The sequence below is a fragment of the Diabrotica undecimpunctata genome, chromosome 3, assembly GCF_040954645.1.
Source record: "Diabrotica undecimpunctata isolate CICGRU chromosome 3, icDiaUnde3, whole genome shotgun sequence".
NCBI lineage: Eukaryota > Metazoa > Arthropoda > Insecta > Coleoptera > Chrysomelidae > Diabrotica > Diabrotica undecimpunctata.
In genome coordinates, this window is record NC_092805.1 from 103,223,200 (window position 1) to 103,247,259 (window position 24,060).

Below are 24,060 nucleotides of genomic sequence, written 5' to 3' on the forward strand. Positions count from 1 at the left end.
TAAAGTTTTAATTCACGATTTCAAATCCAATGCTGTATAAGGTTTTACTTTTCGTTTTAGGATTTCGAACGAAAAGACATAATATGGGTTTATACAGTCTTAATAGCACCAAAAAAAAAAACGATATCTGCCTTTTATTTAAGTAAAGTTCATGTACTCGAGCATTCAACCACATATAATTATATATGTGTGTGTTTCCTGTTATTTGTTTATATATTTATGTTTTTTTTTTTATGAGTTTTCTCTGTCACTCGCAGAAGACAAAGTGACGCCCTGTCTGGAAAATTTTACTTTTGTTTGTACACTAGTGGAAGTGTATTAAGAACCACTACCACATCTCTTCCGACTCTGAGCAGCGCGTCCTTGTTCATTTTGTGTGCCTCAAACACTCGTTTATTACATCAATATCAAGTCTCAAAACTTTCACACTATTTCTCAGATAGTCCGTTTTAATGGTATGTAATCGTAATTGTTGGATTGGTTGTCCATGTCTCGCTTCCGTTACTTACAACTGATTCTACTAGTGTTTTTTCTACAAATTTTTTTATTTTTATTTAAGGTGTTTTGATTATACCAACGTGCACCCAAATATTTGAACTCGTTTGCCTCGAAAATATTCGGTTTTTCTGAGATTTACTTTAATTCTTACTTCTGATTTTGGTCAAAGAGTCTTTTAATCATGAATTATATATTTAAGGCGTCCTGTGTCACAACACTCATTATCCGCAAAGTTAAAAGTGAGTAATCAGTGTTCTCCTATTCGTTATTCCCACGCTTCCACAATTTCTTCTGCATTTATTTAGTACAGATAATGTTTTTGGTCTTTATAGAGTTTTTGATTAACACACTTAGAACATTTGTTGCTAATGTTTTCTACATCTCGCATGGCATTCCAGCGGTGTCACACTTGTCCTACTAAGCATTTGCAACAATTTGCGTGGCATCCGGCCGATCTCACGTCGTTCTCAACGTATTAAGTATTTGTTTGTCTATACCAAAAATACAGAAAGCTTTCCATATTATATATTGAGGTATGCTATCGTACGTCTCTTTTAGGTAAATAAAAGGCACACCCCAAGAATAATGTCACAACTCAAAATTTAGCGTTTTTGAGATATTACAAATCTCAGAACCAAAAATTTGTGCTCTACACGACATGAATAGCGACACTTTTTTAGTTCGAAAATTCACCGCTAGAGGTCAGATGTGACAATATAGCAGACAACCATTTCGTACTTCAGTCCATCTTGAACAGTGACAGTTCTGACTTGGTACAGACAAGTTGTGTTAAACATTTTGAGAATAATGACACATTTCAAGTTGTGACACTCTTCCAGATTGAAAGTAAGTAAAAATCAAATTTATGGTTGCCGTATTTGTAGTTATGTAACTATTCTTTCTTTGCCGGCATTCGTACCTGTAATTTAATATGTACTATTATGAGTTGTTGCTATTCATAGCAAAACTATTGGCATATTCACGTATTTTTTAAATTCCAGATTTATTATGACTTCAAATGACAGTCAATGGTAGAAGCTGCGCTTAAGAAATTAGACAATGACTGCCTAATACGTAAAACTGTTCACGAAAACAGCTCAAATGTTATAGATAATGTCTCACCAAAGATAGCAAGAAAAGATGACAATGTATTGGAAGTTGAAAGCCCTTAGGATATTGCTGATGATGACAATACAACCACTGCACCTGTACCTTCTTCTAAATACATGTGTCCTAGATGTTCTCCGTGGAGAAGTCTTTCTGATACTAGATCTGACGGTGATAAAAAATTAGGATTATGTAGATTAAACAAAAAATCACAGACGACACACTACGACAAGTAGTAGTGAATCAGTTATTGACGACAAGATGAGGACCCCGATTTTGAGGTCAATGAGTCTGATGTCGCATATAACAACGATGACTCTTCATTATTAATAAATAGTAATAGTACATCTCAGGTGATCACAAAAAATCGGCGGAATTTCTCCCGAGAAGATGAAATTCCCGAGAGGCAGAAGGAAAATGTAAAGAAAACAAAAGGTAAAAAAATCCGTGCAAACCCAGCTTTTGAAAGAACTCTTTGCAGCTCTTCTAAAGAAGTTTGAAATTCATCATTCATATATATTTTTTGCCCTTTTCGATGTGCTTTGTTAAGGGCTGGGCGATATTAGCAAATCCTTTGACAAATCGTCGGTATTATTTGCATAACGAGGAAACATCTAATTTCGAGTTTATCTTTTGGTTTGGTGGTTGCATATCTTTTGGCCATTCTCGAATTGCTTTTACTTTTTCAGAGTCAGCCATTACTGGATAAAATATGGCATCAAAAACTAACTTCTTGCTTGTCGAATGATCTTACAACCACAATTATTTCATACAAATAAACCATACATGTTTGCCATATCCGCCCCTTTGAAAACGACCTCCTCAAATATAGCGGCAGCATTAGATAGACCAACAGGCATAACTGTAATTTGCCAAAGGCCTGATCCCCAGCTGACTCCTCCATGACTAGTAGTAACTATCTTTTTTTTGTTACTGCATTGATCTGGGGTAACCAATACAAAATTGTGTGAAGCCATTTTGCTTCTTTATCAAGACTACAGGTAGGGTCCAAGAACTATTTGATATGTTACTCACCCCTTGTTTGCTCAAATATCTAAAAATTTCTTTAGTTTCTGTCTATTTGGCGGAGTATCTGCGGAATTGGTTTTATGGGTTAATACGCTTGTTTTGTCTCTATTTCATTCATAGCAAAAAGGTCTTGAAATTCGACGAACATAGTCTTCACTTTTCGTGTTTGTTGATTGCCAAAATCTTGGATATATTGATGACCATATCAAAAATTTCTTCCAGATTCTTTGACTTTGAAGGTTTTTCAGCCGTAGTCACAGAACAAATCAACGCTACAGGAACACACAGTTTTATCAAAGTTCTTCTACTCAATTTAGTCAAAGCCCGAACTCTTAAAAGAGCTTTTATCTTTAAAAACTCTTTAATATTCACGTTTTGATCATTATTAGGCTTCCCTCCCTACAGCATGCACTAAGTTTATTAGAATTTTCTCAATATGACCGGGTACAGTTACGTCACAAGTAGTTAGTAATCGGACATACTTTTCTTCATGAATGGGGAGCTCTTCGCCGTCTACTCTGAGGACTCCATCTTTAATATCTAGTACAGCCCAAGTTTTTTCAAAAAGTCCATCCCCAATATATGCAATTAATATTTTGTGGTTTATTGTCGTCTCGTCAATAAATACCGGCATATTAGCTTTTTTCCGAATATTTTAATTACGTCACCAGTTGCTGTTCTAAATTGTACTGATAATATAATCTCTAACTATTTTTGGACGATTTACAACGTATGCTGCACCAATTTAATGCTAATTTTATGCCCTTTTTGGGTCTTTTTAATTATATATCTTTTATAAAGGATTCTTAAATAAAACTTTATTGTTTCAAGTAGGGATTAGTATGTTCCCTTAAAGTGAAATCTTTTAACATCGACCTCGTGTCACAGCAATTTTAAAATTTAAAAATTTGAGTATGTAATCTAAGGGTTATTAAACCTTACTGTGTGGCTAGTTTCAACTACTAATGTGATGTTTTCACAGATGATGGTCTGATAAGCCCGAAAACATTCTAAAATTTTTAATCCCTTTGGATAATTTCAATTTTATAAAATTTTTAAATATATCATTATTTATTAGTTGTTTATTTCATTCAGTTTTTTAAACTATGATATAGAGCCAGATAATCACTGGGATTTTCCCTTTTATTAGTTAATTCATAATTATATTCTCGACGAATAATATAGCATTGTATATCAAATATAGAATGTTCGATAAAAAGCCCAATTAACATAATAGATAAAAAGTTTTTACAAATACTCTATTTTGTCTACAAAATTCAAATTTTATTATAATAATTTACATAATAATACTTTTCATTGTGTAGAACAAGTTGACATAGACAACACAATCAAGAAAATAGTCCGAAGTTTATTGCAATAAGTGTACATCTCCGATAAATAATGTAGTACTGAATAGAGGTGTGCTTATTAGTTCTTTTAGACGAACTAGTTGAAGAGAACTATTTCACAAAAATGAACTAGTTCAGTGAACTAGTTCGCGAAAGAACTATTATAGTCTTATCATCACACAAGCACGGCGCCGGCCGCTCGTTTTCTTCGGTTTTCAGTCAGTCTTTCACTACCGTACAAGTAGTTCGGGTTCGGAACCATTTCTTTCGATGGTATGTTTAGGTTTAAATGTTTTAAATTTATTTCTCAAATGTTTTGCAAATAACATTTTTTTTATTTGCAAAAAATTATTAAGATTTGTTTTTTATTAACCGTTTTAAATATAAATATGGTTCACGTATGATTTTTTTTTATATTTACGTATATGTATTTAAACTCATAGGTATCTATAATTAGGTTATTTCTAAAAGAACCTTTACAAAAAAACATCAGTGAATGTTCTAGGAACATTAAATAACACATTTTCATTCTCACTTTTACATAAAATTATATTTTATGTAAATGCATCAATCATTTTAACCACAACTAAAAATTTTTATTTCAAAATTACAATACGAGAAACAACACAGCATGGCAACGTCCAAGCCAATGCATGGGCTTAAGATCCGAACGATTATGACATTAAGATAAGACTGTTTATGTTATTGTCACATTCATAAGAACTTTTATCTGTTATCTGAGGCTAATCGGCATTTCTTTTTTTAAACTAGTCAGTCCATCCCATTCACAAAATAATAAATATATGATCTCATTCATTCATTATTTTCTTCTTTAGAACTTGAGACACAATTTATAATGCAAATCGTTCGCAGTGAACTAGTTCTATGAAAATTAATGAACTAGTTCAATTAGTTCAGTTGAAAAAATCGTTCATTTGAACTATTTCTATGGTGAACTACCACATCTCTAGTACTGAATACTTACTGTTGCTGTTGCATTTCCTTTAATTTCGCCATATTGGCTAAGGCTTCATCAAGTAAGAAAATGGCGTCGTTTATTAATAAATTTGCGAATTTTAAAAATAATGGAGGATTAACAGCTTCCATATTCTTCTCGGCATCTTGAGCGAGTTTTCTACAAAATAACATTTAAAATTATGAAAAATTAATAAAAATGACATGTAAATTAGAGCCATCGAAAAAAAATCGTAATTAGAACAACTTTTGGAATAAGCCTTCCTTCTTTTGGATGGTTAGATACTCCCCCACAAGATTCAAAATATAAACTAACCAGCAAACTTTTTGTTATTTTTGTAACATATATAGAAGAGGTATTTGTCAGTAATGCAATAAAATGTAGAAACAAGTTCAATTAAAGTTTCTAAAAACACGTGCAAGAAAGTTCACATATTGACGACAGTAAAAAAATAATTTTTTTTCTTACCTAATACTTTCTAAATACTCTGGTATCTCCCATAAATATTCAAAAACAGCATACATGGGTCTACGATAGTTGAATTTCTGCTCAAACTCTACACTTTGACCTGTCATCTCTATTTCCACAAAGACGTTCATCAAATTTTCTACAATCTGAAAAATATAAGATGTATATTAGACGAAGAAAATATCAAAATAATTGATAATTATAATAATTTTATTGCACTGTCGCAACTATATATAAACATTGGTAAAATATTAACAGACTTTTTGTTACTTTTGATTCTTTCTGTATCTTTAGCCAAGATTCCGCGTACAAAAATACAGACCCTATAGAACAATGAACGGCTGCCGAGTGAACAGAGACGAGTTCCATCAGTAAGTAACAGACAGTCATTCCATCCAGTAGGGGGTGGAGGCTGCTCCGAAATACTTTTGTTCCTGACCTGCCAAGAAGACGGAGGTCTTCGCTTCATGGTAGCATTTCGCTACCTTTACTCCACGTGGTAAAGTAAGTACATAGTCTATTATACACCAATTACATTGTTTGCTGTTTCATAACAAGTATGGGTGTACTTGTATAATTGCTAGTTATATTTACTACAAATTCATGTTTTTCTGTATTGAATTCTATTAAATCTTGTCCCGTGACTTGAGACATTTTAACCTTTATTTGAAACATTTATCTTTAACTTTCAATGAAACATTTTACGTTTATTTAACCACGTATTTGCTATATTGTATAATAGTTGTAATTTTGTTTGACATTTGTATCTATATACAGTTTATAATATATTATTAGTGTATTATACAAAATCATCTAATTGCGTTACTATGATATTTATGAGGCATTCAGCTGTTAAAGTTATTGTTCTTTCCTGTCGTATCATATTTTAGCATACTCATAATTTCTTTTGTAGACGGGCAGTTTGGTTTATGTGATATAAATATCCACAATTCGTCTCGTATTGTTTAGTTTTCAAAACAGCTGTGTTTTTACGGAAATTAATTTACCTTTTGTAAGCTCATTTTAACTATAAGTAAAATATATATCACATAATATTTAAAGTAGATATTTATATTGTAATGATCATTATATTTGAATGTATGTATGTTTATGTATATTTGTCTTTTGGTTTTACTTGTTTCTAAATAGTTTTATATAGTCCTCTTGCGTTTATTTTTCTATGGGAATATACATACCCAATGCGAAATGGAGAAACCAGCGAGTTCTAGATTGAACATAGACATTATCCTCCCTTTCTGATGCCTGTATCTGACGTAGAAAAATTAACTATTAAATTTTATCATGAATGCAAAATCATTCATTATGAATGCAAAAGTATGGTATATAAAAAAGATTAAAAACCGATAGAATTACTTATAAATTAAGGTTTTAGCATTTTTTGTCCACTCTGTATATTATATATCGTATAAATTTCATAATTTATATCGAATTGAGTTTTAGATCTTTAAAAGACATAAACATAATTCAATTGTTTATTTACATTGACAAATGCCGCTAAGCAAATCAATCGCTATTTCTTTCTTATCCATAAATTCTCTATTTCATACGTGATTTTAAAATAATATGAGTTTTTAATCAATATAGGCGAAAAAAAGTCTTTTTGCGTTTAAAATAAATAGCCCGCTTAAGATCGAAAGTCAAGACATTATGTAAATTATGATCATGATCAAGATAAATTCTTATTTTTTTATTTTTATCTTCATTTTTTTTTATTTTGAATAACATTTAAATCTTTCTGTGTGGACATTTTTGCTTCTGTACTATGCAATTTAAAATCTGCCCAAATTGGTACCATACTGAGCTTTTGATCAAGCAATAAACACAGCTAGTAGGTAACCAGTTGGTACTTTTTTTATTTCTCAACAATCTTAGACAATAAATAAATAATTCTAATAACTGTACTAAAACTCCATAAAGGTTAAGTGTGATTTTTTCTGTTCCTTTAGCTTTATATTAGTTTAGAAAAAGACCATACCTATTTTTTACTTATTTTTATATTTTTTGAGAATCCTTTCTAGGATCCTTGAGTTTTCCTTGTATCTCAAAGAAAGAATAAGGTGGCGCCTATGTAGTTCAAATTTTTTATCTAGTTTTCTTTCAGTTAGTATGATTCACTTGTTTTACTTTCTTTTTTATTTGGTTTTACATAAACCGTTTCAGATAAAATGTAATTTTTTATAACGAAGTAAAAAAAATAAAACTTAATTCAATTTGTATTTTGAGAACAATTTCCAAAGTGAAAATCGAAACGCCAAAATAAACTTATTTTAACCTTTTAAGTAAGAAAACTTTTTTTTCCTTGGTTTGTTAATTACAGTTCCTAGTGCATATTCAATGTGACCTTAGATTTACCGGAAAAATATTTTAAAAATTCGGCGAATGATTTTTTCCCAAATTTTACGAAAAAAAAATGACTGGTAATATAGCTACCAGGTTTCCTTTAGGATGACAAAAAAGTGCCGAAGTATCACTGGTAAATATAGTTACCATTATATTTTCTTATGTTTTATTACAAAAATTGAAATATATAAACATATAAACTTATTTATTACGTAACAATTATAGAAATCAAAATGTTACTTTTTCTTGTATGGTTCAAAACAAGTTTTGCATAAAGCAACATGACATTACCTGGTTTGTTTCTTATTTTGGCTAAACCCTGCACATCTTCAGTAGGTACCCTTTACGGCAAGGTGTCCCGTATTGTCAAATTGGTTCGAATTTCTCTGGGATCCTGTTTTCGACACGTAAATGTAGAAATTGACAAAGAGAATTTGACAGATCACTTCGGAACTGCAAATGAGACATGAGCTTTTGATTATTTTTGTTATTTCTCATATTTTCTTTGAATAAAATGTAGCTATTTACAATTGCCGCATTAAGCAGGTAATAAAAAATTTTCATCCGCCATCTCCTGGACTTCCAAGTTATTATATACGTGTAATGAAATCGATCAAAGTGATCCTCGCCGCCCATATATCTGTTGTAGTCCGCTATGGTCATATGACAAGGAAGTTGCCCTCTTTTATTGGTACGTGATACTTCTAACAGATCTTGAATATTATGCATATTACTGGCAACTGTCACACATTTCACACTCCTATTTTTCTACTTGTATACGGAAATATTGCCCAAAGACACAGCGTCCGATTGACTCATTTTTAAATTTTTGTTAGAGCATAAGTTCTTAGGAAATTGTTTTATAGTTTGCCGTTTTGTACCACGAACAAATAGTTTCTTTCTAATGAGTTTTTCACATAGTAAAATTATCGAAAAAAAGTTATCAATGTAAAGGTAATACCCTTTTTCGGCAAACGGTTTGCTCAAATTTAAAATGAAACTTTCTCCCAATGTATCACTAGTATTCCTCGTTTTTTTACCCTCGTAGAGCTCGAAATCTAATAAAAAACCAGTTTCGAAACAAGCAATAGCCCATAGCTTGAAGCCCATTTTGATAGGCTTCATAGGCATATCTCGCTTCAGTTATGATGTTCCTTTAAAAACGATTATACTTTCATCTATTGAGAGATGCCTAGATGGTGGAGAAAAGTGGACAAAAACTTAGCTTTTAGGCTATTTATAAGAGATGTAATTTTAAAAAGTTTGTCAAAATCCGGACTTTCAGGTGGGGGCATTTTTGTGTTGTCGTTTATATGTAAATATCTCAAGACTTTGAGGAAGCGTTTCACCGTGAAGATATCGGTGATTCGGTTTACTCGAAAATTAATGTCGTTAGAACAATACGATTTTAATGTAGGTATAGAATTAAACCCCATTATTATAAAACAAAAACATCAAAATCTGCGCTATCTAGCTCCAACGTAACATTTCCTTGTTCGGCGTATAAATTGGAATGTGTGATAATTTGACCACACAAATCCTTATCAAAAAAAAGGTTAAAGTATGTCCTAGGGGCTAGGAGAAGCAGCATGTATGTCACCACAATTATTATGCTTTCTAATACTTTCCTTGAACTCAAAATTCTCATAACTTGAGGGAGCTTGAACATTTTTTGATCATATAAATTCCAATGAATTTTTATTTACTATTTCTTCATCTAAACATATGTGAACTTTAACATTATTAGTTGATCCCGATGAATTATTCCTTCATCCTTGCTACTCGATGAGGAACTGTATGTAAATGGAAACATATTTTTTCTAGAATTTTTAGGATCATCTCTAGTTAAGAATGTGGGGTCATCATCAGAATCATCGAAAGTGCTTTCAACTTTTATTTCAACGTCTTCTGCTGATTTATTTCCCAAATAATTAACGTTAGTTGCACTTAGAAAGGAAGGACTGTCAAACACTAGAGTATCTTCGACATCGGAATCTCCTTCATAGTCCGAGTGATAGAACGCACTATTTTCGGAAGTTTCCAGTAAACGTTGTAGTTCTGCTTCGTTGAGACGTTTTTTGACCATTTTTCTGTGACAATAACGTTTGTGTAACTTTCTCAACTAAATATGGACCGTGAATACGCCTACCTCACAATAATGTTGCATGCAAATAATTGGGACACCCTGTATGAGCTTATAACAACTCTGCGGATATAACTATATAAAAACAATGTGATAAATTTTAAAACTCAGTTACTGCTTATCAGTTTTGCAAGATGTAATAATGATAACTGGTTTTATTTGCCAAAAAAATTGAATATTTGGATCTTTATGCAAGAGGTTATGTCTCCACAAGATACCTTTCAATTATGTTTAGTTAAAAAAAAACACCACTACTACTTTTTAATGAAATTCAAACCACTACAGTCTATATATAATAATAAACAATACTTACCAAATTACTTTACAATTTTTTAACTTCTAACAGCTAAAAATTAGACTGAAACGCACAAACCACCTGTTTTCTGTGATATATGGTAGACCGAAATGCACACTGCTAGCTATACATACTGGCTAAATCATCATATCTGATTTTCGTACGCATTCATTGTTGACGTGGTATGCATTCTTGCCAGAGATCCTCAAGAGATACTCAAGTAGCTATTGCTACCACTACCAGTTAAAGGGTTAAAGTAAAATTGTGGTTTATTCCCAGTAAAAATAGTAAATCGGCAGTTAATTTGAACGAATACTGCCTTAAAGACGTTTTTTTTTTACTAAGGTGAGATTTTAATTCTCCTCTCCTCCTAATTTATCTCCCCATCCATAGGCGTTTTATGGAAACTATGAATGTATCTCTTATCATATGAATATCTACAGGCTTTAAACAAAATATTAAATGTGACTAAAAATTATTTTAAAGTAGCAAACCAGCATTAATACTAAACTAAATAGTAAGTAACGTCTCTGAACTTCTCAGAACGGTGGAAGTGCTTTATTTGTTTTAACTACTGACAGACTTTCTTTAAGGTAAGGACACGGATACTCTAGTCAGTGTTTCTAGATCAGCGAAAGTCAACAAAAAAATAAATAAAAACAAAAAACCCGGGCACGTTGGGTCCAAACTCTTGAGCACCAAGTATTGAGCCTGAGGCCCAAGCAAACAATTTTAGTTCCGCGGATAAGTCAGTAGAGGATAACAGGAATAAAGCGCGTCATGCTATCCTGAATTGAATCGGTTAGGGATCAATGTTGGAGTTCTATTACCCAGGACTCCCACATGAACAGCATTTGGCTGATAGTTGTGCCCCTACCGCGCATCAGAGTGCTATAGGGGGGAAAGGAATGGTCTGGAACATTGGTTATAAGTTTTTAAAATATATTTCTCTTAAACGTTGATATATTGCCAATTCCCCTTGTAAAATAAACTTGAGGTCTATTGTTTTCTGACACTAATTACGCTTATTCACATGCTACGAATATGCTCAGATGTCGAAAAGTTTTCTTTAAAATACTAAACTTACCTCTCCTTTATGAGGATGCTCCCTAAACAACCGTAGCCTCTGAGTACTTCCTATATTACTTCTCTGGGTATCATGCTTATGGTAAGGTAACATTGATTCCAAAGCCTCCGCTAACCTAGCTCTAACGTGGGGATTCTTCATGTGCCGTCTAGAACCCATAAATACTAACACAAAGGTAAGAATGGGGCACAATTTTTCGTAGCTTTGCTCCTCAAAGTCTTTTGGTGTAAATCTTCTCACAAATATTAGGAATGATACAATGTTTTCAACGATGAATTCTGGAATGCATCTAAAAGGAGATTACGGTTGAGGTTGTCATTATTATTATATTTACAAGCAGTTCACAATATTTCTTTGGAGCTTAAGAATTCAGCTGCTAATATTCACGAAATATCATCAAGTTATAGGTCATCTTTTGTATATAATTTACAATAGAGTTGGTTATTACTCTGTATATTATTATGTAAATTGTAAAGAACCAGTCAAATGCAATAAAAAAATTATAGCTAAGATAAAGGATGTCTTACTTTAAAGTATCAGGTACATTAGAATCTAATGGAAATGTGACTGGTAATTCTTTCAATGGAGCGAAGGCAGTTGATTCTGGGGTATGTTGGTGCATTGAAACTTGACATAACCAGTAAGACGTAGCTGATATCAAATCGAACATTTTACTTATAACATCTGGATCCGAGAGGGCGCATTTTAAGGATAAATACCTAAAACAAAACGTTAAGATTCAACATTTATTGTAGATAATTCTACTTATACAGTATTGCTTATTTATACAGTGCATTTGTAGGGAAACCGCTAGTGCAAAAAGCTTGAAAATTGATTGAAATATAAATGCGATACAACTAATGTTAAAAATTAGATAAACAATAATAATATATATCTAGATGTACACTTACTTTGTGAGCTCATCGCTCATTCTATCTTTGATAGCTCCTACTAAATCAGAATTTCCACCAGCTTGTTGTAGAGCGTCATTAAAAGCTCTTTGGATTCTACCCATTTCCTATAAATTTTTTGTATTAATATTTCTTATGCAATCTCGATAAAAAAACGATTAAAATTAAAAAAATATAGCGTTCCATAAAAGTAGAGGAGCATTTTTTGATGAGTTATACCTTTCTTAAATATGATATAATATATTGCAAATAAATTCAAGCAATTTTAATAGATATAAATTAAGATAAACAAATTCATATCAACTATATATTGGGCGTTACAACATCTTAAGGTAGCGTTAGCGATTGCTCGATTGCTCAATGAATAACGAAACCTAAGATGAAAAATGTCACAAAAACTGTTAACGACAGTTGTTGGATCTTTGCACAAATAATGGCATTCATAATTGTACGAGTTATATCAAAAGATTTAAGTCAATGTAAGAACTAGGAAAGTTAAAAAATGAAATTTCAATTTAAAGGTTAGAAAATATTACTTCTCCTTATTACCTTATAAATATCCACTTAAACACTAAAAAATCTAAGATTTCGGTAATAATTAAGTGTTTGCAGATACTGGAATGGAGACCAAGAGATGATGCCTGCTCAAGTAGAGGTCACCCACCAACACGTTAAACTGATGATCTAAAACGTTGCCATAGGAATCGAATGCAAGAGGCACAAGATCAAAACAGATGGAAAATTATGAGGGAGATCTATGTCCAGCAGTGGACAAGCTAAGATTGAAGGATGTCTAATAATACGTTTCACTGTGATGACAGAAAAATTACAAGTTTTGACTACTCTTTCCTGCATATATTGAGGGACATTTAGGGCTTTCTCTTCTTTTTCCTTCAATATAAATAAATACTTTGGTATATTCATCATTCAATATTCGCTTATCCACTGCTGGACATAGTATATCATCTGCAAACCTTATGTGGCTAAGCTTTTCTCCATTTATGTTTATGCCCTTGTCGGCCAGTTTTGCCCTTTTACATATATATTCCAAAAGCGTAGTGAACAGTTTCGGTAATATGGTGCCCTCCTGACGTACTCCACGTTGTATGGGGAATTTCTGAGTTTAACGATCACCCACTCTAACACTAGATGTTGCGTTTTAATATATGTGTTTAATTATATTTATATACAGACAGTCAAATCGGCATTCTGTCAAGGCTCCCAACATTTTTTTTTATTTATGGTGTCAAAGGCCTTTTCATAATCCACAAATATTAAAGCTAGTGGTTTATTATATTTAGTACATTTTTCTATAAGATTTTTTATTACCAATATTACAACCAATAGGTGATCGTTTGTTCCTTAGCCTTTTCTATAACCCGCCTGTTCTATGGGCTGATAAAATTACAATTTATTTTTTAATCGATTCGTAATTATTTTTGTAAATTATTTATAAATGTGGGAAAGTAGACTTATGGGCCTGTAGTTTCTGATGTCGATAGCATTGACTTTTTTATGAAGTATGATAATTTCCGCTGTTATGCGCAAGTTATTCCACTGTTACTGCTTCCTGCAGACATCTAGTGAATAGTTTGACAAGGACCTGCATCAATCTTTTTCCAACCACTTTCAAGGCATGTCACTATTTCATCACAATATTGTGTTTCATTTATTGCACTGACCTTCTAACTTCATTGGGTGTTATTACCGGTAAAATTTAAGACACCTGATTAATTATCTTTGTTACTAGTGATCCAATCTCGGATACATTGCTGTTCTTTGATTAAACACTTAAAAATATGAATAATAAAATATTGAATAATAACTTCCCTATTTTCCTGCTACACATAAAATGCTAAAACACTTTAATTCAGACACATACAAAAGCCTTACCTCTTAAGAAAGTTTTTATATTTTTTTTATATATAAGAAACATAACATTGTATTATACGTACATGATTTTGTCGCATTAGCTTGTCTACTCCAACTCTATATCCCAAATCTAAAGATTTCTGGGCCATGAAAAAACACTCAGTAACAAAATTGTAAATAATAAAATATTGAATAATAACTTCCCTATTTTCCTACTACACATAAAATGCTAAAACACTTTAATTCAGACACATACAAAAGCCTTACCTCTTAAGAAAGTTTTTATATTTTTTTTATATATAAGAAACATAACATTGTATTATACGTACATGATTTTGTCGCATTAGCTTGTCTACTCCAACTCTATATCCCAAATCTAAAGATTTCTGGGCCATGAAAAAACACTCAGTAACAAAATTGTAACTTTTGGCAGTCAATCGTTTTTCCTCCAAGGTATCATCAGAAGATACTGGCAAAAAGCAAGTTTCTGTAGACATATCAGACATATGAATCCCTTTTTCGGCTATATCTTCGTTCTAAAAAATATAACGGTACATAGTATAATTCTCTTAAACATTGTTTTACGAATTATGATTGTGAAATATCCGTGTTTGGTACAAAGATCTAAAACATAACAATGATCTAAATTGTCAAAATAAGAATTATGTTAATATCCAAAATCCGGTTAACTAAAGAAATACAAGGCCACGATACTGATAAACAAATCTCCTTAAAAAAATGGTCATCTACGGAGAAAGAGAAACAAAAAGAATAAACTGATACAACCAAGTATCGAAGGATTCTCCAGAAGTTTTGAAGATAACGAAAGTTCTTATGAAAGCCGAATGACTAATGTCTAACGATATGGTTAGGAACGCCACCATTTTATCATTTCCTTCAAGAGTTATTTTACGACAGACAGACGGGTAGACAATGAGACAATTTCAAGAAGGATCTGTCGGCCATTTAGCTATTTATAAATAGTAGGACTAGTCTTGTACACAAATTAAAAATCCAATAGTATAGTCCTAAAAACGGGCAAATCATATGAAAAAGCTAACCTAAAAATATAATCGATTGGAGAATTGCAAGCATTTCGTTAAAAAGTGTAAAAGTCTTTATAACATCATATAAAAATTCTACCAGGAACAAGTTACTACAAAGGAATCATCGAATAAAATCACAATAATGTGACTGATATTCTTTAAAAATGTGCCTCCTGTAATTTAAAAATATATCTTCCAAAAAGCTTTCTGTAACTTAAATGTATTTAAGACATTATATGTAGTAGAAGCACGATTTATCAGTCTTTGTATTTAATTCGGTAAACACCACCATACTATGGCCATTTCGACCTCGTTTGGTCTCATCAGGCAAGCGCAAATATGTACAAACTAAAATACGAAGACAAGACGCTATATTTTCTCAATAATTTAGCTTTAATCTTTAATGGCGGCATTACACCTCGCTGTGTTATTCATTATGTAAAATATTCGGCCGCATAAGGCGACGTGTGGAGGGTACATTTGTCAATTATTTGATTTATTCGCAAGCATAAGCAAATACGCCTATCCGTCCTCTTGTCGGTTTTTGACACACTTCAAAGGACACGAATAAGCCGAATGCACGCCGAATGTATGTATCGACTGCCCACACTTCGGTCGCACCGGTGGTTTTCTCACTGTTTATCTTAATCTAACTTTATTCTAATTCTCGTTATTCTTGAACCATACATTCGACAAATGTGTGTGTTTATATACAACTATCGTACCTATTACGTTTTGATTTGTTGTTGCAGCCACCGTCAATACGTCCACGTCCATTTTGGTTCTGCCAAACACTCATGTGTTTGTCGCCGGCACAAGTGTGAAGTAGCGTATTTGTTATTTGCTGACTAATAACAAATATTTTTGCGAATGCAGCGAAGCTGCATAACAGCGAAGTGTGGTGCCGCCATAAGAATTTGTACTATCGTCCCGATAGTTTTGCTGCTATTTAATCAGACCACATCCAGGCATCTTTATGGGTGACGTGACGATCAGACCCCCCAGTAAATCGATGAATATTTCTTCAGCAAGGGAGAACATAACAATTTTTTTTATTTGAACAAAAAATAACCGCGCATCAACTACTGAGGGTTACTAACAGGGGAGAGAACACAATTTACAAATTATTATAATTCGGTATTTTAAATATTATGAAGTTGAATGTCTTTTAAGTATTTCTGTACTTTATTAAACTGAGAGTTAAGTAAATCCTTCATATTGGTATAAATGTTGTTTTTTTCTTTGGTTGCTTGGTTTTAATGCTTGGCACTCTAAATAGGTATGTTTAAAGGTGATTTAATCGGTACAGTTGTTACAAAAAAATGGATTCCTTGTCTGCCATAAACTGAAAATATGTTTTTTGATGATGGCCTTATGCTTATATCTTACCACTCAGACATGATGTCAAAACCATAACGAGAATGGATCACGATATGCGGAGTTCACTGTAGCCAACAATATGGCAGTAAAAACCACACAGTTCCACCGGAAAAAATGACGAAATGACATAGACAAGAAATGGCAAAATATACAAAACATCATAGAAAAAGCTGCAGCAGAAACTATATGAAAGAAGAGGAAGAACAAAAGAAACAGTGGTTCTATCAGAAGTGTGCACAATGCTTACAATAGAAAGCCAATAAAAAATTGGAGTAACTAACAAGACCTACAAAAGAAACCAGGGAAAATTATAATAGAATTAGAGCATGAAAGGAAAAGGAAAACTGTTTAGAAAAAAGAACAAACAATATTTAGAATCACGAATATAACAACTTGAGGAGGAAAGCAGAACCAGTCAGTCTAGGCAGTTTTAAAATCAGTGAAGGGCAACAGGCACTGGTATTATATAAACAGCCAAGGAGATCCTCTTGCCCCTTGGTTGTTCAACTTCGCCTTGGACTATACAGTAAGAAAAGCAGAGCCAGAGCTGAGAAACGGTGTTGCTGTCCAGGGATCAAAAATACTTCTGGTCTTTATGACGATGTGGACACAATTGCACAATCCACCACAGCTGCAAAGGAAGTCTTCACAGTAATTAAAAACGGGGCCAAGAAAATTGGTCTTAAGGCCAACGAGGATAAGACCAAGTATATAGTGGTTACGAAGAAGTTGGACAAAATTTATTCATAAATTAATACAACTTCGAAGATATTGCTCAAAAGCAAATACTCCACTAGCAGAAATAATCCACCATCTGAGACTGCAATTGAATACTGGAGACGAACGTTGATCGTCCCTTATTTTGACTTTATCATTAAATGTTAAATTCTCATACCAAATACACCTGCTTTTGCTTTATCCCATCCTCAACCTTCATACATACTAAAAATGATTTCCAAAAATTTAGGAAAAAATGCAAGGTATTTCATGGAGTTTTATGGAGAAAGCCAAGCTCATATTTTTTCCCTACAATAAGGCACGCACTTTTCTTTTTAAGTTCTTTCTCATCCACTAAAGCCTGTTGAATGATTATTTAGTACTCTTCAAAGGTCTTAGCTTAGAAGTACAATGGAAGAGCGCAGATTGACTGAGTTGTTTTTGATGAATGTCCATCGGAAATTCATCAAGGAAAATTAGGACTGGATTAAATCAAGTTTTTTTCAAATTAAAAAAAAATTATATTACTATAAGACATGTAACTAGAATATTTTTTTTTTCAAGCAAATAATTTTAACAACTTAGTTGATACAGCACTGCCATAATGTATTATATTTTATATATGTTAAAATTATACAATTTACGCTATAAATTTTTTACTAAAATTCTTTATATAATATACCTTCTATGCTATTTTCCTAAATAAAAATGTTTTTATGAGATAATACTTACAGAAACAGCACAATAAGTGGGGTCAACTTTTAAAATTCTTTCATCATTAATCTTTGAACAAAATGGTTGGCACAAACTTAACAACAAATTACTTAAATTCAACATAAACCCATCTGCTACGTTTGTATACATAGCTGGATTTAACTCAGGCACATGTGTGTTCCATAACTTGCCTCTATTGGCGTTTGTCTTAAGACAATTTCCGATCCATAACGTCGTTTTCTCTTTAACTTTTGGACTACACTTTAACATAGCTAGAAAGAATTTGTGCAAGTTTTTGTTTTGTTTCGAAAGATATATCCAAAGGTATTCTTCAGTTCCGTTGTTTACAGGCTAAAACATATCAATTAAATTAGAAGATTATAGGTATAATTATAGGTATAGTATACAAAACAATATTTAAACTTTCAAGGACTGACAGTTGAAATAAAATTGTTATTTTACGGATTTCAATGTATCGCTACAATTATATACAACTTCTTCAGAAGTTGTTATTATTATATTAATCCATTATTCTTCAGAATAATGGGTTGTTGACTGCCTTGATCTTTAAAAAGACCTGTACTTCCCATGAATATGAAGAGAATTGAAATCTGAACACTGCAAACACGATACACTTTTATCATAGTTCTATAGAGGCATATATATATATATCTATAGATGTCATATAATAATCAAGGCAGAACAGATATTACAACAAATGTTAAAATATAAACATTTTTGACTATGGACGCGAATTGGAAAACTGCAGTTATGAAGCTGGAATATCTACTTCATTCAGGTCAAGAGAATGTAAATGCAATAATTGAGAAAGTAGTTATACACAAATCTACAGAGTGTCACACAAAAAGATTGGTCATAAATTATACCACGATTTTTAGGGACAAAAATAAATTGATTTAGCTTATACACAAAAGTGCACCCAGAAAAGTTACGGAGTGTTAAAGTTACAAAGTTTTTAATATTGCTCCATAACGGTTTAAAAACAGTTAATGGTTAAAATTTTCATAAAAAAATTTTAAACTGTTTTGGAGCAATAGTAAAAAATTCGTTTTATTTTGTAACTTTAACAACCCGTAACTTTTTTTGGGTCCACTTTTGCATGTAGGTAAGTTAGGCCAAATCGACTTATTTTCATCCCTAAAAATTGTGGTATAATTTATGACCAATCTTTTTGTGACACCCTGTATTAAACAGTCGTTACTAAAATGAAAACGTGTATAAAAAGGATTAGATGGGCTAAAGAAAAGAGAAATACAATTTACGTAGAATGTTCTCGAAAAATTTTGCCACAACATACCCAGTACTTATGTTCGCTGGTTTGTTGGACTGAAATAATGCAGCAAAAGTAATGTAATCGTGCTCCCCTTATAGTGTTAAAAGTAATGCTGGACCTTCCTTCTCTGCATATACATTTAAGGAAGAATATTATCATAAACAAGTGTGAGTTAAAACAAAACAAAATCGCACAAATCACAACCATCACGCTTTAAGGTGCATTGAGGTGGGTTGTGAATTACGAGCAAAGCGCCAGACTCATGGTGATAAACCTACATTTGGCACAGCCACTCAAAGAGAGGTCCTAGTTTTCTCCCTCTGTAGTGGCAAAGTATGTAATACTATAGGCAACTGGCATATGTCAGAAGAACCTTCATCTTCTGATCACAGGCAAATTCAATTTGAACTAGCCACTCCAACTTGGGTTAAATCAAACTTCAGAAATCCGAGAGATAGACTGGGAAAGATATAAAAGCATACTCGAAAGGTCTCTCGAGGGAAAGATGTGAAGGGTCTCAAACTGGCCCTCGATTTGGCTCTCTGGCCAGACAGATAATAAAAAGAGATAGAAAGATAAGAAGAATTAATGCAATTAGGGTAGAGTAAGAAAGCCAATAGGGACAAATCCAACCAAGGGTGGGATTATTATAGAGAAAAAAAAACACATGCACACCCATTTTTATGTTCACCATAACAAATCATTAGTTTTCATAGAAAAAGTAAATAAATGTATACTATTGGTATATTAAATTATGTATAAAACAATAAGTATGAAAGAAATTACCTGATCCACTGGATTTGTAAAGTGTACATACTGGCCAACTGGGGTCTTAGGTAATACAGAGTTGTTCAAAATGGCCCCTAAAAGAGTTTCTGCAAAACTTGACCCAGTATTATTCTTTGGAGCACAGCTATCTATAAACACTTCAGCTAATATTTCATTGTTAGGTACAATATCTAAATAGTTAAAAATTGAAGGGTTAACATCTGTTACTGTCGCAGGAGCCAACTCTTCTATTAGTATTTTATTGATAGCTCTAACAAAAGTAGTTATTGAAGTTGTGTCTGAAAAGTATAGTCATACAAAAAATAATACATTAAGAAAATTTATTATTTATAAAGTGCATACTTTCAAATTTCATTAAAGAAAGTTTTGATTACTTTACCACTTTGGGAAGAGTTTTATGATATACTTATTATATTAGAGTACAGTAGTAGGATAGAAATGGTAAATAAGAATGCAACACAAATTAAGCATATCAAGATGATACACCATAGCAGCAACTAAGGCACACATTATCAGAGACAATGTGGTAGCAGTTGTAACTAATTGAAGTTGATAGGATATTTTTGATTTCCATTGTATTAGCTAAAAGTTGAAACTTTGCTATCACACCAAGCAGAATAATGGTTGAAGACATTATTCTTCACAAATAAACTAAAACTTTATTAAACTTCACAAATACTATGAAAAGCAAACCACCATAAGACCATTGCTTCACTATTTACTGTGGTGTCAGTTAGGGATGCATTATAATGCATTAGTCAGCAGTTCTCAGAAGACATCACAAACCTTTTTCATGAGGTAGTCATAATAGAGGTAGCAATATGAAATCTAAAATTCAGTTCACCATAGAAATAGAGAACAACAGACTACATTTATTAGATGTTTTAGTAAACAAAAACCCAACAGAAAAACTTGGGAGGCACAGAAGATACCAAAGGGACCTTAAGAAGAGTAAAAAAAGGTCTATATCTAAATATTATGTGAATTTCTGTGTTGCAAAATACAAATGTTCTCCCCGGGAGCACCGAAAACTGCAATAGCTATTGGACCAAAAAAACCCATGTCATACAAAGGCTATATAAAATTTTTCAAAATAAAAAATTAATAGGTATATTAAATTGTAAATTAAAATTTAACTAACAATTTTTTTCTTTAAAATCAGATTTATGATACAACAGGTTTAAGTACATATAAACAAAAATTGTAATTTATGGAACAATTATTAAAACAGTTTTTAGCAATGAGAAGTTTATATTATTGTTTATAAAGCAAAATTATACTAAATTATGAATATTTGTATTGTACAAATAAATTTAAATACAGAAAAGAATATGACTTATGGTTTATTAACCAATTTTAATATTTCAAAATGGGTTTGAAAGCTTGTTTTCATTTTTTAATCTTCCCATTGGAGGTGGATAAAAAAATTATTATGCAAAACCAAAAAATGTATTGCATGTTTCTTTGCGTCATTCTTTTGAACACAACTTAAAAATGGTAATACAAAATTTTCAAAAACTTGAAAGGGTTTTTATTTTCCTGTTTTTCATATAATGTCATAACTTTTCGTGACAAATTTTCACTATTACATACTGGAAAACTTTTTTACTTAACTACAAAAGTATATTTTGCGGCGAAATTTCACTGCAAACAATTTTATCTCTATTCATTTTTATTGTAGATATGATAGTTTTAAGAGCAAAAACTTTTTCCCTGATTTTCCAATAAATTTTTCAACTGAAGTGTATGAAAGTCTAGTTATAAAATACTATCTGATACATTCAAATTTCAGCTTACTATAAACAATCAGTTACAGGCTGTAGTTTATAGCATTTTATGATAAATGAAATTTTTACTAATGTTTAACATGTGGATGAATAATCTAATTTTCTAATTTTAACAAATTGACCATTGTGTGTTGATTAAAGATCTTTTGTGCTGCTGTGATGCTTTTGTATATCTCCACAAAAAAGAACAATATATATATATATATATATATATATATATATATATATATATATATATATATATATATATATATATATATATATATATATATATATATATATATATATATATATATATATATATATATATATATATATATATATATATATATATATATATATATATATATATATATATATATATCAGAAATTGAATTGAGCATTCAGCCTAAATCTGTACTTTCAAAACATTACAAAGCAAGCAGATGACAAATGTACTGAAATGGGGATTTATAATTGTATCCAAGTCATGCCAATTTGTCTAGACAGAAATCCCTTTGTGAAAATGATTTCCTAATACTCAATACTAGAGTAAAATTATGAGTTCGCTCTGAAGAAGCCAAAAGGCTGAAATATGCATATCACTAAATGGTGGTAAGCTGTAACGAAATCAAACCTAAGCCGTCTATTATATATTTTTTTTTTCAATGCACTTCTTCTTTGATTTATAATTTAGGTAATTAGGTGATACCTATACCATGTAGTAGGACAAGAGACCTGACATAAGTTGTTTACAAAATCTAGATAGTTTGTAAAGAAATATTTTTAGATCCTCCTCATACCAATCATGTGACAAGAAAGTTACTTGTATTTTTGTATGTAAATTATACTTAATAACTAGGATAGGTATGATCCAGAGGCTTCTAGTGTTTTGGAATCTTGAATTATCAGTTGAGGTTAAAATTAAAGCAAAACTGTTATTGTTATTAAGAAGAACATCAGTCTTGCATACAGTAAAATAATACTGAAAACAGCAATATCGAATATTATATTGTACTTATTTACTCATTTTAACCAAGATTAATTGACCTGCCCGACGGCGACGGAATATTAATGCACCAAGGTAGTAAAAGAAAATAGCAAATATCTACTTTCCTATTTTGAAACTGTTTCTTCTTGCAGTTGCTTATTACAATCTAGTGACTATTAAAACTGAACCTAACATAATATTGTGAGGCATTAACTTTAATACTCACTGTTTTCTTCTGCATAAACTTTGTTAACAGCATCAAGAAAAAATGTATCTGCTCCAAGTTCAGCATCTCTCAACAATCCTAGCAAGTCAGCTGCAATATTTTGTCCAGAATAAACATCTGGCTGTATAATGGAAGTAGCCGTATTTTGCATAATTTTGTCCTTAATATCATCATAATGCTCAGCAGATAACTCACTTTTGTGATCATTTAAATTTTGCAGACAGTGGTATAAATACTTGACAACTTTGGTTTCTTGAATGCTATCACTGTCGCTTCGTAATTCCGAGTTTTCATTACACAAAAATAATCTTTCGAATAAAGCATATTGTAATAAACTTAAATCTAAATCAGTTTTTTCATGAACTTTGTGAACATCTTCTAAAAACAGCAAATCTGAGTTAGATTTGTTTGGATCTATAGTAAATTTGAAAATTCGTTCTAAAACATTACTGACATTAGAAATCTTTGTGGAACTTGTGATACCGAAAAGAGCTGAAAAAGGATTTGAACCTGACATAGTCGTTTAACTTCATAAATATTGCAAAAAACAAGATTTTTGATAAATCATTTGATTAGTTGTCATGTTAGTTTAATGACAGTGACAATAACGTCAAAACGTTCTTCTTTTTTTAAATTAAAATAATCAGACGGCCTCTACATGAATTGTCAGTCAATAACAAGTTATACCCTGGAAAAAACGCGATAAGATTATCTTACAAAAATGTTCTTTTTACTTAACAAATATATACTTAGATGTATCGAGTTTATAAAAATTATGAATTGTTAGAGAATGAATAAAATGAAAACTATCAACCGTTTCTCCTCCACAGAGCAACTATAAACTCCAGTTAGTCCTAAAAGCCTGAAACGAGTCTCTTTAAAAATATATAAAAATCTTAATCTAATGGGTTGAAGACCATAAGTATTTTTTATTCGATAAAACACCCAATTAAAACACCACTATAGACTCCTCGTTAAAAACTCAAAAAAAAATTTAAAAAATATCAGGAGCCAACTGCAAGAACCAAAAAAAATGAAGAT

At 31.6% G+C, this 24,060-nt stretch overlaps 1 protein-coding gene across 1 annotated transcript in view; it reads right to left on the bottom strand.

The window, feature by feature from the left end:
- The window catches only part of Ube4A (Ubiquitination factor E4A), a 31,341-nt gene extending 7,722 nt beyond the window's left edge, over positions 1-23,619 (bottom strand). The window contains exons 1-9 of the mRNA XM_072526440.1: positions 23,020-23,619; positions 20,034-20,314; positions 17,972-18,304; positions 14,426-14,632; positions 12,225-12,331; positions 11,841-12,032; positions 11,314-11,602; positions 5,428-5,573; positions 4,969-5,118 (exon numbers count right to left, since the gene is read on the bottom strand). Coding sequence (XP_072382541.1) covers positions 4,969-5,118; positions 5,428-5,573; positions 11,314-11,602; positions 11,841-12,032; positions 12,225-12,331; positions 14,426-14,632; positions 17,972-18,304; positions 20,034-20,314; positions 23,020-23,536 — 2,222 coding nt within the window. The 5' untranslated portion in view covers positions 23,537-23,619. The remainder of the gene's footprint in view (positions 1-4,968; positions 5,119-5,427; positions 5,574-11,313; positions 11,603-11,840; positions 12,033-12,224; positions 12,332-14,425; positions 14,633-17,971; positions 18,305-20,033; positions 20,315-23,019) is intronic.
- Positions 23,620-24,060: the final 441 nt, after the last annotated feature.